The 14,683-nt window shown below is 40.9% G+C and overlaps 1 protein-coding gene across 7 annotated transcripts in view; it reads right to left on the reverse strand.

Annotated features, from left to right (window-relative positions):
* prdm16 (PR domain containing 16) overlaps positions 1-14,683 on the reverse strand; it is a 160,196-nt gene that overhangs the window by 99,181 nt on the left and 46,332 nt on the right. For all 7 annotated transcript variants that reach the window (XM_026368709.2, XM_026368703.2, XM_026368705.2 and 4 more), the window contains exon 2: positions 7,078-7,544. In XM_026368709.2, the coding sequence (XP_026224494.1) occupies positions 7,078-7,544 (467 nt within the window). The remainder of the gene's footprint in view (positions 1-7,077; positions 7,545-14,683) is intronic.

The following is a 14,683-nucleotide window of genomic DNA, read 5'->3' on the forward strand; positions in this document are numbered from 1 at the left end:
TAAACTTTTATTATGAAACAACTGGTGAGAGTCCTCTCTCTCCTTCTATAACCACTCATATGCTTATGAGGGTCCTTTTTATGCTCTGCTTGCAACCCGACTGTTTGACTCTGACAAAGACACACACTGTGCAAAAATGTTAGTCCTTGCACCTAATAAAAAGTAATTAAAATGCAGAGGCTTGTGCTTCAGGTTCCTCATGGGCTCACTGCTCATGAATTGAGGTCCACAATACAGCACAAGAACTGCAAGGAGTTAATGAAAATAAGTGTTTCTAAAGCCAAGACTTTTAGGCCATGTTGTGTATCTGATTATGGAAAATGGCAATCACAACAGCCATGGGAACCTGATTAATAGGTCACCACCTCCTGCTTTTCTGAATTATATTTCTGAGTCACAAAAATGTTAAGCAGCACAAGGGATTGAGACTGAGAAGTGAGGAAGAAAGGGAAAGTAAGTGTAAATAGAAGAAAGATCTGTGACAAAGGCCTTCCACCTATACACTTACACACGTACAAATTACACTCTCAACCAGAACGGAGGTAAGATTGTGTCATGACTTATGGCTAAACATTACCCTAGCATAAATCTAATCACTAGCACAAACATCATCTGATACATGTCATCTTCCACTGTGGCAAAGAGCAGTGTCATTGTCTGTTCCTGCCCTGAGGCCCTAACTGATGAGACTATTCATCAGCGCAATGATGAACGATGGGGTTTCACTAGATACACAGTGAGAGAGACAGGGAATGGAGTTACCTGCACTTCACCACAGGAGGACTAATGGGCCAATGTGAGGGTTTTCAAATTAATGTTTAAAGCATGTCTGCAAAGAGAAACCTCATGCAATAAAGGATGGCATTGTGGCAGGGATGCGTGAGGAGACTGTGGGGGGGTTATTGAGGCAAACAAGAGGTCCCTTTGAGAATGCTTGGCTTGAGTGACTGAGGTCTGAAACCAATGACCAAGTAATAACAGTCCAAATCCCAGGGACAATATTTGTCGAGTTCCACTCTCTGCAAAGATGGATGACTTTGCCCTATGTACTTCCTCGGCAGCCTGCGCCCCTTCCATCTAAACCCTGCAGATTAATTTATTAACTAATTAACAGATGTTGGTAACGAGTTATGAACAAATGATAAGGCATCAGGCTTCTAATCAAACCTGACATTTAATTTGCTGCCCTGCTTCCTTGTTATCAATTACCATGCTCATTGAAGATAATTGACAATGCTTTGCACTGGGACAGAGGAGGCTTGTCTTTAACAGCTCCTTAAAAAAAACCCAGCTCTGCTGTGGTGTTTCTAGGGGCAACAGCGACCATATGTTTAATATTAGATGGAATCTGTTCCACTGGAGTGCTCTGAAAGCTGGGAAAATTGGATTAAATTGGCTAATGGCATGTTTAAAACCTACATAAAATGAACGTGAATGGAAGATATTACAGCACCCAGGCCCGGGACTTGTGGTGTTACGCGCTCTCTCTGGTGTTTTTGCTCTGTGTGTAAACTTGGGGTTTCTGTCAAAGTCAAATAATGATGACAGAAAACCGCATACTGTTGGTCAATACTGTTATTAGAAACCACAGGTTTGATATCCCTTTCATTACAACGTGGGACTAGTCACACATGTGCCAAAGCAGCTCCTTACAATATTTCATCTATCCAATCATGAAAAGCATTTACTTAGTTGTAAATACTCTGCATATATTCATCACTTGGAACATTAAAATACTATTTCATTGTGTTTTTTTTTATCTTAGCATTGATGTAAATTCAGGCTAATTCATATCTTTATGATATTCTGTACCTCATTAAACTATTAGATATTGTGGATCTTGTCAGCTACACATAAAAAAACTAGATTTATATATTTTGCATTAATCCTTGGTAGTTAATACCTTTTTTGTGACGATAAAATTTTATGACATATACATCAAATATAACTAGACGGTACTGAGGTTAAGTGGGGAATATTTTGTGTATGTGTGTGTAGAATCTAGGTGAAGTAACAAGATCTAACAAGATTTGCTGTATTTCGTATTAAGTGGTTTTAAAAAATATATACTCTCACTTCAAGGCCACAATCATCAGAGCATGATCCTGATTTGATTTAATAAAGGACATGATAATGACCTCATTTATGTGAAAAGCTTCACTAATGCTATACAACAGTCTACACACTAGGGGTTCAAGTTTACTAGAAGTAGTATTAGGCATAATGAACAAATTGATTTATATAGGATGATGGTTTCCTGTCTTTTAGTTAGCAAATGTTACTTTATCTGACTGTAGAAATGTGAAAACACATTAGTCAAATCAAACAGGAAACTACTCTATCTCCCATTATCCTACACCCTAATTCTCTCTTTCTGTCTTATATGCTCCATTCACTTGGTGTGACTACTGTCTACTGGCAGTCCCGGGGAGTTTTTGCCCTATCAGTTTGGTACCAGGACCTTGAAGGCCAAACATCAAGATAAAGAACACCTTTCTGTGGAAGGCAAACAGATCAGACAAGTTGCAAGCTGCACCTTGAATGCCCTATAGGGATATCTTGCTGCATAAGAACTTGGCCATCCGCCCTCCTCAAAATACAAAAGGTGAGCAAACACTTTAGGAGGCAAGAGGTGGGTCAGGACAGATAAGTGTCAGGGTGCGCCAGGACTTCTTCTCCCAAACATTCGGAGACAAGGACATTAGCTTAGCTCAGCGATTAGGTCAAGAACAAAGAGACACCGTGTCAGTGTGAAAAGTGAGCTGTCAATTTAGAGATTTAGTACCTGACAAAGCAGTGAGAGAGACGCATGATGCCATGGCTATATGGATAAATGTCACGTAGGACCTACGCGACATAAGAGCGCATGCCAGACATCTTAGCCTATCACTTAGTCAATAATAGGGCAAACAGAAGAGCTAGCATACTTCTCCCCTCTTTCCACACATCACTGGATGAGTGATACTGATATGGAAAAATCACCCCACAAAAAGCAAACAGAAAAAAGAATGAGTGACAGAGAGAAAGAAGTTTGCCTGGAAACAAAGTCATCCCAAGGTCCACTGGTGCGAATGGACAAATATGGCTGCAGGCCTGACATGGACTGTATGATACATGTTTTTGTGTGTGAAAGCATTTTTGTTGACCTTGTCCAAAAGGGTTTACATCGATGTATGCACATCTCTATGAAAATGCAACCTGTGTCCTTTCCGACAAATTCTCCTTGTGATGCCTTAGAATACAAAAAAATCCTGAAGGTATTGTGCTGTCTACCGTTCACATTTGATAAACTGACAATGCCCCAACACAACTTGGTAATTACAAATTGAGGCAAATGACTCCATCTTTGCACATTTTGTAAGATTTTGCCAGAGCACCTGATGTGTATTGACCTTCAAGCTGGAACTTTGTGAGATAGCCAACACCCGAGCTGGAGAAACAAAAGCCAGTGAGAACAGACAAAACTCGGAGAGAGGTGCTGGAAAAGTTTCAAAAGCCATGATTCAGAGGTGCAAGGACACGCCCAGGGGTTACAGAGTACGGAGGAGGGAGAGCAAACATCATTAATATCACATAGAGAGGGCTTGGTCATACTGTTGGTTCGCTTCATGAATGTTCAGAATACAAACAGAGATTTGATTATCCTTTTTTTGTCCTCTAAAGATCAAAGTCAAAGTTGCTGTACCTTTCAATATCACTTTGAGGAAGGATTTTACATTTTACTGGTAGATTACCTACATGTAAATATATTGTTTTTGTTCCTTCTAAAATCCACAGATGTATTGTCCTTTCTCCTGCCATCTGACAACCCAAGGGAGGTTAGATCTATACGTCCATTCAATGCCAGTCAGTAAGGAGCACAATACCTCCAGCCATTGTTTGGTGCCATGTCTCTATCAATAGGCAAGTCAGGTCAATCTACCACCAAGATAATAGCAGCAGTCAGTCTGACAGTAGATCCCCACACTGGACTCTCTGAGGGCTTTGCCTCTCTCTGCTTACTCAGGCCTTTCTATCCTGGGGGGTTGGCAGCCGTACGCACACACAACTGGAGACACACACACAGTACACCTGGGGCCCCGGTGTTCTATCATGTTGTGCTAACGGGTGAGCATAATGGTTTTTAAATGGATGACTTGGTGCTGGCCCAGAGAGGGAGTCTGAGAGAGAAGAGAATGGCCATGGCCTGAAGCAAAGCAGCTTTTAGATTGAGCTGTCCGTCTCGCTGAAATGAGTCTGAGTTAACACCTCTTCCAGTCCCCAAAGCCCCAGGACAGACAATAGTAGGCTTCCTCTCTGCCTTCCTCTTTCTTCTTACACCAACTCCTGTTCTTTCGCTCTCTCTTTCTGTTGCCCTATGTTTCTCTCCACCAATCTACACTTCCACTCAGATATCCAAGAGCACTTGAGCGTCTGCCATGCGATTGTTAGAGTTGTCTGGCTTCGTTGGTAAACCATGGTGCTTGCAAAGCCAACATAATGACTTATTGCTAGTCTTACTAAAAAATCCACAAAAATGCACTCAATGTAGTTAAACTGTTTTGGATTCAAGTGTGGTACTGCAGATGGCATATATCATGAGTGAAAACCTTGTAACTGCAATGTTGGTGATTTTGTGTGTCTATGGATTACAGGGCTACATGTAAATTACAGTCTACAACATTTGATTTTAAGATAACTCAATCAACTTAAAATGAAGTGGTCATAAAGAAGAAAACCTTTTTTTAACTCTTTGAAGGATGTCTCAATCTTACTTAATCACTCTGATTACTAAATTCAGCATTTAATCCAATTATATAATCGTCCCAAGAAAGGCTGAGCTGTAATGTAATGTGTGAGGTCTTGGTTAGATATGATCATATTTATACCTCAAATTCTTTCCTGTTTTGGCAGGGGACCAACATAACACAGGGATATTCATATAATTCCCTTGAACAGTGTAAAACTCCTGTGTTTCTGATGTTGTGAGATGTTTTTCTTTTATTACTCTATCCATCCTTAATCCTTGTTACGCTCTCGTCTCTTTTAAAGTGTTTTTTCATTCACCCATACCTCTATCGCTTCCTTGCCTGTCTATTTGTCTAAGACCAGAGGGAGTAGATGAGTAGAGGGGTAGATGGTGAAAAGGGGGAGAAAGGGGCTGCATGGAACTCCTAGGGGAGTCTGTTGATAACTATCAACAGGCTGACTGTTATGACTATCTGTGATAAGAGTCTGGGAGAGGAGAGACCCTGAAGGCTTCCAGCCCCAAACCAGACAGGGTATCTTAAAAAAATAATATGGCCTGAGCCAAAAACCAGTCAGTAGAAGAAGGAAGAAAAAAAAGCAGGATCAATTGTTTCTTTTTGAACGATTGACGGTTGTGATTTTACTTTGAGGGGAAACAAAAGTGACCTCAGGTGAATGGCACAGCAACATACATGATAATGAGAATAAAGGTGGTGAGTACAATGTTTAGAAATTAGAAAAAGAGACAAAGATCTCTGTGGGATCACATAACAGTATCTTACTTCGAAAGTGCCAATTCATCCGTTTCTCCATCTTTATGGGTTAAACTGCTCTTCTTAGTGCAACAATATGCTGGTTTTCATTTTTAGGGAAGTGGTTTCTGTATGTGTATATCCTTGGCACTTCTTGGAGCACATGTGTGAATGTATCTTTTTAGAATTGAAGGCGGCCTTTTTTTTTTTTTTCTACAAGCCAGAGAGCAAAAGCTTAGCTGATGAATATGCATTATTCTGGTGTCTGGGGAGAAAAAAGGAAGGAGGAGGAAAACTGAGAGAAAACATGAGAGCTACAGGGAGACTGTAGCTTTTGGAGAGGTGCCCTTTGCACCCAGAATGGCTAGCCATAATATGAACTTTAAAAAAGGAAAATGTTCAGCCTGGCACACTGCCATATAGCGTGTGCCTGTGTGCTCTAATTGCCTGCATGCTCCTGCAACAATTCAGAACAAAACAGGGTGAAAAAAGAAATGAAGACTTTGGGGGAAACCACCAGGAATTCTTCAGGCTGAACCTATTAAGAGAGCGTTTAGAAATTCCTTTCAAATGTTGTCAATGAGGGATTCATTATGATTATTTATGATACAAGTTTTTCAGAGATGTTAGGTTGATAGTTTTAGTCAGGAACAACTGAATAAAATGATTCCCATGCTTTGCGAACATAACTTCTAATATTGATTGTAAGTCTTAATTCCCCCACTGACGGATTAGTTATATTGTATATATTATTATGTATACATTTTTTATTTTGGATTTTTAAAGATAAAATGTCCCAAAAAAATTCAGAAAAATTGTGCAAAAATTCTCTAAAAAAGTTTGCACGGCTTGTTGGTTCAGCTGATGTACGAAGTTGTAAACTCTGTACTGTACATCAGCTGGAGGTGTCTAATTGAAGTACTGGTTGTTCCAACCTTCTAGTCCTTACTACACAGGAATGTAATATGAGACTACATGAAAGACCGGCACCCTAAAGGAGTCAGTCAAATAAAAAGCAGTCCAGTATTTTTCACCTCTGATTAGGTATTTAAGACAGAGAAAGAAAGAGAGACAGAGACAGAGATCAGGAGTTCCTTTTTGCCTAACAAGCTTACTGAAGCAACTTCAATATCCTCTAATGTCATGTTGAAATGAAAATTAATAGTGCAATATGCAGCCACCACATTGGGCTATGCTTCTTCCATTTCCATATCAGGTGGCGTGACCAAATGAGTGTGCTCGCTCGGACCGTCGCCCAGAAAAGCTGATACCTCCACTAATCAGCCAGATTTTTCCATCTGACATTGCTGCGCTGCTAAGATTGTGGGTGGGTGTGTGTTTTGTATATGTGTGCAAGGATCAAAGATGAGGTACATGTGATGCAAATCAAACGGGCATCCATGCTGATGATGAATGATGAGGAGACCCTCTTCAGTGCTGCTTCACTGTTTCTTTCATTTTATATTTTAGTGCTAATTTTTGTTTTTGTGCGGCAAAATTTGCAAATGCTCAGTGGGGTTAGACAGTTATGGTGAAAAGAAAGGACAAAGAAGGAGTTAACTTGAATACAGCACATAGAAACTGGGTTGGTTCCTACCTCCCATCCAAAGGAGCTGTCTTTGCCTGTGGTCCCATGATGCAGTGTGCTGTGCAGACCAAACCTCTCACCAGCACCAATGCGGGTCTTGGCCCATACACCCAGGCCGGCACCAGGCACAGAGGACTCCCGCAACTCCAGTTCGCTTGGAATGGGAATGTCATCTGGAATGTAGACAGGTGCCTCGTAGGGCGAACCCTCCTTAGGTGTGCTGAAGTCCTGGTCATTGCTGCTGCTGTTGCTGTTGTTGTGGAGGTGGTGGTGATGGTGGGTGGCGTAGAGGTGGGGGTGCAGCAGGTGGTGGTGGTTGTTTGGATGAGAAGGAGTCGGTGAGGGCAGGGGGGACATGTTGATGACGGCGTCTTCTGCATCATCGTCTGGACTGTCGGCACCGCCTCCGCTGCCAGGCGCTAAACCTGGGAGGTCGGCCTCTGTGTCGTACATGCTGTCCACTGGCTCACTGTCATCTAAGAGCAAGACACACACACACAGACGATTGTTAATAAACACGTCCTATAGAAGAGGTATAACTGAAAAACATTGTACAAATTCTGCAGGATATTTTAAACTATTAAACTTCCAAAACTATTAAGTGTCAGATAACCACATGTGCAAGGAGAGAATTTAGGAGTGCAGAGAAAAGAATACACATTCATCTGATGAATAGTCGTTGATAGGGAAAATCCTCAGCTCCCTCACAGTCACTGTTTTCTGCCTGCTCCTCTTACAAATAACAGTTCTGTCTATCGCTGACCACGTTGCTTACCATTACTCAGACACAGAGATTCACAACACAACTGTAGTTATCACAAGTGAAAATGACGTGTACAGTGTGTGTGTGTGTGTGTGTGTGTGTTTGTAGATGAATATCGTGCACCTCTTTAAAGATCAGTGCTGAAAGGATACCTGTCTTTTCTTGCCAATACAATACCTCTTTCAGAATCTTATTATGAGTAATACAAATGTCTTTTCTACAAATACCATTTGTATTCCAAGAGTTACACGAAGTTAGAAAGCATGAACATCAGAAAAAGTAAGATTTAACTCAAAACAACCTGATATGGTCAAAAAATAAGAAAGATCTCACATCTGGCCAGACATGATGATGACTGACAGTTTTATTTGGTGATTTCAACTGAATACCAAAAAGTATAAAAGTCAAAAACCAAGCCCAGGTTTCTGGATATTTCTTTGTGTGTGTGCCTGAGAACATCTACACTGTGTATGTGTGTCTTCTACTCTTTGTCTCCAGACAGATCCTGGTGTCTTTAGTCAAAGCACAACTGCAGTTTTATTATCTAAACACAGAGGCTGGCAATCAGACGGCTAACTAGGCCCAAAATTACAGCAGGAGTGGTTCCAATCAAGCTCTCTCCCTCTGCTAGCTTCCATGTCTGCTACCACTTCCCAGGTTTCAGCTGGAGCTGCAACATGACATTTTCAAAATCAGCTTGTTAGTACACATAAGTGTGCGAGCAGAACTTCAATCCACCTTGCTGTAAGAGATAAACTGTACATCATTAATAATCTAGATTGAAATGATTGTTTCATTCGATTTAACAGTACATTGTGGAGTGCATCAGTTTTCAGCTCTATGATAAATATGTGGCCGTTTGCCCAGTGACAGATGCAGACTGTGAAAGCTGTTAAATTAACTGTCATGTAAGCTTTAAATTTGAAATGTGATACCATGAAAGCACGTGACAAAGGCTTTTCAGTGCCTGGCAAAACCTGCAGCCTGTTCACGCAGATCCGGGAAACTTATCATATAAAGCTACAGCAGTAAAATCTAGCCTTTTATGACTGATTTTGCGTCATCCAGTGATTTTGACTGGAAAAGAACCCATTTTTTAATGATCACAGTTTCATAAGGGCGCAGACCAGGCGTGCAATTAAGCATCGGAACGTGTGAGCCAGCAGTAGCTTCCACTTTTCACAGATCAATTAAAGTTTTATAACTCAGCCCTATCTGCTGCTCCCTCTGCACAATCAAAAGTGTTTTCAGGCTGTTAAATACTTTTTTTTCAGTAACTCTCTCTCTTCACTCCCCCACTCACACTGGCACTTGACCCATTGAGAGCAATTTTGACAAGCCGAAAGACAGCCTCGGAAAATCTATTAAACGCCATTTGGCTTTAAGAGCCTCTGTGCACAAAAAAATGCAGATAGCTATGTCAAATAATTGAGTAACAAGGATATAGAGAAAAAAAAAAACTCTCTTAATTTTAATGAACAAAACATCTTTTGTGAAGCTCATGAAGTAGGAAAGCAAGGCAGAAATGGCAAACACAGCGTGATATTAAACAAGTTCAACTCTGAGTCGTAACTTTGTTAATTCATAAAAATGCTGCCTGGAGAGAAAGCTAGGAAACCTTTAGATTACTCGCCACCAGAGACGAGGACTCACTCATCCCCACTATGTAAGACAAGTTGACCATGTTTGACGGGCACCAAAAAGAGTTGCAGGCAAATAATGAGAGGGGCCAAGAATAGGACGAAGAGGAGGAGGGAAGGAGTCTAAAAACTGACGACTTAGCTGCTTTTAAACAACTGTATGTTAGCTCTGGGTCTCAAAAGACCAAGAAAGAGATGTTAGGTTCATCTCCCTGAGGGCTTCTTAAAAAACATTGAGCCAGATAGTGCCTTCCTATCCCTGGCTCTATGTGTTGTTCTTTCTCTCTCTGTTGCTCTCACCGTCTCTTTCTCTTTTACGGGGAGCTATTTATCCTGATTACATCAGGGGTCAATCATTAATTCGCACCTTGGGGGTCCTGGTGCTGGCTGCGGCTACAATGGGCTGCTTGTTCTACGACTGTTATTCCAGTGGAAAACTACGAAGCTCTGCTTGAGAGCCGGGCCCAGGCCACATGAAGGCATCCCATTTATTTGATAAATTGTAAATACATGCCATAAACTGAGCTCTCTGCTTTGTATCATAGCTTATAATACCAAAGATTTGACTACCACACAAACACACATCTGTTTGCAACTGCAGGAGCTGTTACTGTACTGTAAACATATGAAAGAGATCAGATGCTGCTGTAGGTAAAGATAATGTCTCATAATTACTGCATGTCACAGTGAAATTGCAAGATATGACAGATATGATGTTGATGTATGCATGTAATGATGTCAATTTGAAAAGAAAAGCACATAAAACAAGCACAAGTCATTAAAGAAATATCAGAATATGCTTCCTTTCAAAAGTCAAGATTAAAAAAAGTAAAAGTACTAAAAATATGAAATGCTGATAACATTGTAATCAGTGTTGCCATGGCAAAATAACTTGACATGGTGCTGAAAATCAGCGGTTTAATCGTGGGGCCTTACAACAGGCAAATTGTTCTGTGGTTGTGTTTAATCAGAGCACACTAGACTTAAATGCAGAAAGATAGAGATCTGGAGTCATTTTCTGCCGTCTGCCTGGACGCACACAAACACATGTGCCTTGTGGCATAAAAACTGAGCTGTATTGTTGACATAGTCTAGGTATAAAGAAACAACACTTACTACTGGATGAAAGAAATCTCAGTAAAAAATGGATCACATGAGGACAAATTAAGTTCCAGCAAAGTCAGCAACCATTAAAAAAAATCTTTGTAAAATTGTAATTAAACATTTTTATCTTCCTACTTTGTGATACAGATATGCATATATTGCAAAGCACCGCAGGGCACGGGCTAGAACAGGCTGTGGGTGCCAACAATAGCCTGAGTATTCAGAGCCAGGTGTATGCTGGAGAGCAAGCAGTGCAGTACACACTATGGCTATGATAACAATAAAAGAAAGCTGGAAATAGGACGTGTGTGCCAATGATGGCCATCATAAAACACACACGTCCCATTTCCCTCACTGCCTTCTCCCTCCAACGCACACAGAGACTGTATCTTTGTCTGGCCGTAAATTGATCTGGTTCAATTCAAAAGGAAAGCCAGACACTGATGAAAAGACAGTATCCAGGGAAAGGGCAAAACTATGCAAAAATCTGCACCAGCCCCAAATATGGAGAGAAGAGAAAAAAGAAAAGAAAAAACTGATGGCAGAGGGAGAATGTGTAGCCCGTGACAGATATATAAAAAAAGGGTAGCTCGCTGAGCAATAAATGACCAAACATTTTGATGTAGGAGCCTCATGTGTCCATGTGCACGTGTGTGTAAGTGTGTAAAGGGCTGCATTCAAACCAGACTCTAATCTGGAATATCGCTGTGCCACTATACTGTGTCAATATGGTCCCACTTAGCCGCATTATTGGACCACAGAGTGATATTGGTACCTGTACCTCTGTAGTAAAGCAGGCCTTTGATGATTGTGTCTCCACACAAAGGAGCCTAAACACCCTCTGCTTTAAAACAGGAGGGGAGAAGGAAAGAGGCCACTATAAAACTCAAACAAGTGCAAATTAAAGGTACAGTGAGCGAGATTGAGAGGTAAAAGACTGTACAATGGTGTATTTTTCCACAGTGGAACAAGAGTGCCATACATTCAAAGTGAAAGCATGTGACGAGGCAGCCGAGAGAGGGCATTCAGGGGAGAGGTTCTGCTACAATACCGGGAATCCTCTCCAAGCAAGAACGCCACTGTTTCCCCTTGTAAAAGCACCAGGGAATATTTTCCGAGCAACACTTAATAATACAACATGGCTTCTTCAGAGCAACTGCAGAATGATCGCAGTGCCAGGTCTACATAACCTGCATTCAAATCTGTTGTTTAAAGTTGTGTTTTCCTGTGTATGGTTGCACATGCTGCTCAGATTCTAAATTAGTACAAAGGTTTAAATCCAGACATACCGAACCCAGCATTACTGTGTTCAAGCTCTTCAATATGTGTGAATACTATACATAGGAAGTCTTCTCTTAATATGTCTCACCAGTATAGGACATAGGATATGCTGTACCTGGCATGTTCTCTTGAATTCGTCACTCTCTTACTTTGTCTCTCTTGTCGTAGTGAATAGTAAAAAGCTGTAACTACAGCACGTGTGAATATTTCCTCATAAAAAAATTGAACAGAATTTGATGAGTGCAGCTCAACATGAAACAGACTTAAGCTTTTGTGTGTTTTTATATATGTGAGTGTGCACTGCTGTGTTTGTGTGTAGCACCAATACAATACGGCTGATGTATTGATGTGTTATTTGTGCTGAGCAGCCTAGAGGTATTCTGTCCTCCAATAGCATGCGTGTGCATGTGTGTGCCCATTGAGACCTGATCAAGCCTCCAGGCAAATAGAAGACAGCAGGCAACCTCCTGCAGCCGAGAGCAGGTGTGTGGGTGTGTGTTTATGTGGTGGCCCTGTGGTCCCAAGAGTCCCAGAGTCCAGGCCGCAGACATTTATTAACAGGCCAGATTAATAGCACCAGAAGAAAACACGTTCACAAACATGATAAATATTAATAATAATCAATATTGAGTTACATTTGCTAAATTGAGTGGCAAACATCCCCTAGAGGGAAGGAAGGGGAAATAGGAAAGGGGGGAGAGAGAGAAGATTAATAGAGAAATGAAGAACAGGAAGAACAGAGGTGCAAAAGAGGGGACTGGCATGTGGAAATGACAAATTAGACAAGAACATGAAAAGTGAGAATCACATGACAATATCACAAGTTAATTAGTCTAAACTCTTAACACCCACAGCGCATTTTAACATCTACACATAGCTCCACCACTGGAGCTACCAAGCATGAATAAGACAATAGCAAATGAGTGTTACTATTGCAATGCCCTTTTAGATGAGGTGATGGAGCACATTAAGTTGCTAATGCTATGGGACAGTATGGTGGGATATGTTTTCTATATTTCCATTTAGCCGACCTCCCAAACATGCAAAAAGGACCAGTGACGTTGGCTCTTGAAAACACCCGCGTGTGAGCGCGTACGCACAAACTGCAGTCAAATCCCGTCTTCTGCTTTAACAACTCGTAAATCTATTTTATAGTTTCTGTCCTTTTAAGGTATGAAGATATATTTCAGTTTGTTAAAGAATCAGATTTACGATGACAAGCAAGAACAAGTGTCAATATCCAGAGAAGCGGTGGAAATCAATATAATCTTTTGGCCATCACTTAATTTTACGACTTTTTTAAACAACATCATATCAAAAGTGAGTTGTATACTTACAATAAATGAAATACTACTGATCCACATCCTTTAAAAAACATAGTTTAAACATTATACTATAAAAAGTTAAACTGCTTATACTGTCTGAGATAACATGACAGCAGATAGGATGAACAGAGAACTCCTTACACTATATTGAAACATCCTATTACACTACTCTTTAGTGTCTTTTTCTCACTTCATCTGCCTGTTCTTGTGTGTGTGTGTTAGCGTGCGTCCCTACACGGAGTCCTGGTGCAGCTTCATTTAGCAAGCCACTCGGGAGGCCAGGCAGCCAGCTAGGGGAGTACCAAGGTAGACGGTGTGCAGAATAAACTCATCCATTCTTATTAACTAGGGAGGAGTGAGCAGGATCTTGTGTGTCTATTTGTGTGCAAATCAGTGAGCATATGTATAAGGGAGACATCCTTTTGGTAACATGTTAGTCTTTGGCCTAAACTGCTAAGCACTGTAATAAATGAGTGTAAAATGTAATTTGCAGCAAAGAGAAACTGAGACAATGCTTGGTGTAGGCAAAAAAAAAGTTAAAATCTTCAGTTTATTTCCTTTTTATTTTACCACCAAATTATACCAGTGTTACTGATCGTCACAGTAGTAGTTCACATAAAGATAATCCCAATTCACAATGTAAATAATCCAACTGAGAAACAATCAAGTACCCAGGAAATTAATTTTACTCTAACTCAGATAGTATTTTAAATGCAACTAATGCGTTTCATAACAAAGAAACAGGCTGACATTTTTAGTGCAATATTTGGTAGAAGTCCAGTTCAGTTATTTTTCAGTGATTACAAAGTGCAGGGAGATCCTGTAGGACCTGAACTAACTGTTCAATTAAACTAAATTCCTATAATCTATTTGTGCTTGCAGATACAGTGAGTAGCACGTGTGAGTGTGCGCAACATCCCAACCTTTTCTGGTCACAGTAGCAGTGTCTGAGGTTGTGTTTGTGTCGATGGAGGGGGGGTAGGGAGTGATGATATTCACCTCTGCCTACACCCATACATCAGTCTATTACTCTCCAGCCTTGTTCCGCTCCTCTTCTTCTCGCTTGCTCCCTCTAGTCATTAGCCAGTGAATTAACGACAATACAGCATGCTATTAATCACCCTGACAAAAGTGTTAGCCCTGCCTGGCTAGCCTGGCATGACACGGTGGAGAAGGAGGAGGAAGAAAAGGGTGGTGATGGAGGAAGATGTGGGAGAGAGAGAGAGTGAGGTGGCTGGAAGAGTAATGGGAGAAGCTGAACTGTGAAAGGCCATGAGATACAGAGGAGAAAGAAAAGAGAGAACGAAAAAAAAAGGAATATGCCTGTGTGTGTTATGTTATATATATAGTTACAGTTATAGTACAGCAAACTGTACTTAAGGTGCGAGGCATCAATGTACCAAAAAAAGAAAAGAAAAAAAAAAAAAGCAGGTGACCAGCAGAGGTCTTCTAGAGTTCAACGAGTAGAGTGTCTACTCTAGTTCCATGTTTCCAATTGGGCG

This window comes from Anabas testudineus, chromosome 7, assembly GCF_900324465.2.
Source record: "Anabas testudineus chromosome 7, fAnaTes1.2, whole genome shotgun sequence".
Taxonomy (NCBI): domain Eukaryota; kingdom Metazoa; phylum Chordata; class Actinopteri; order Anabantiformes; family Anabantidae; genus Anabas; species Anabas testudineus.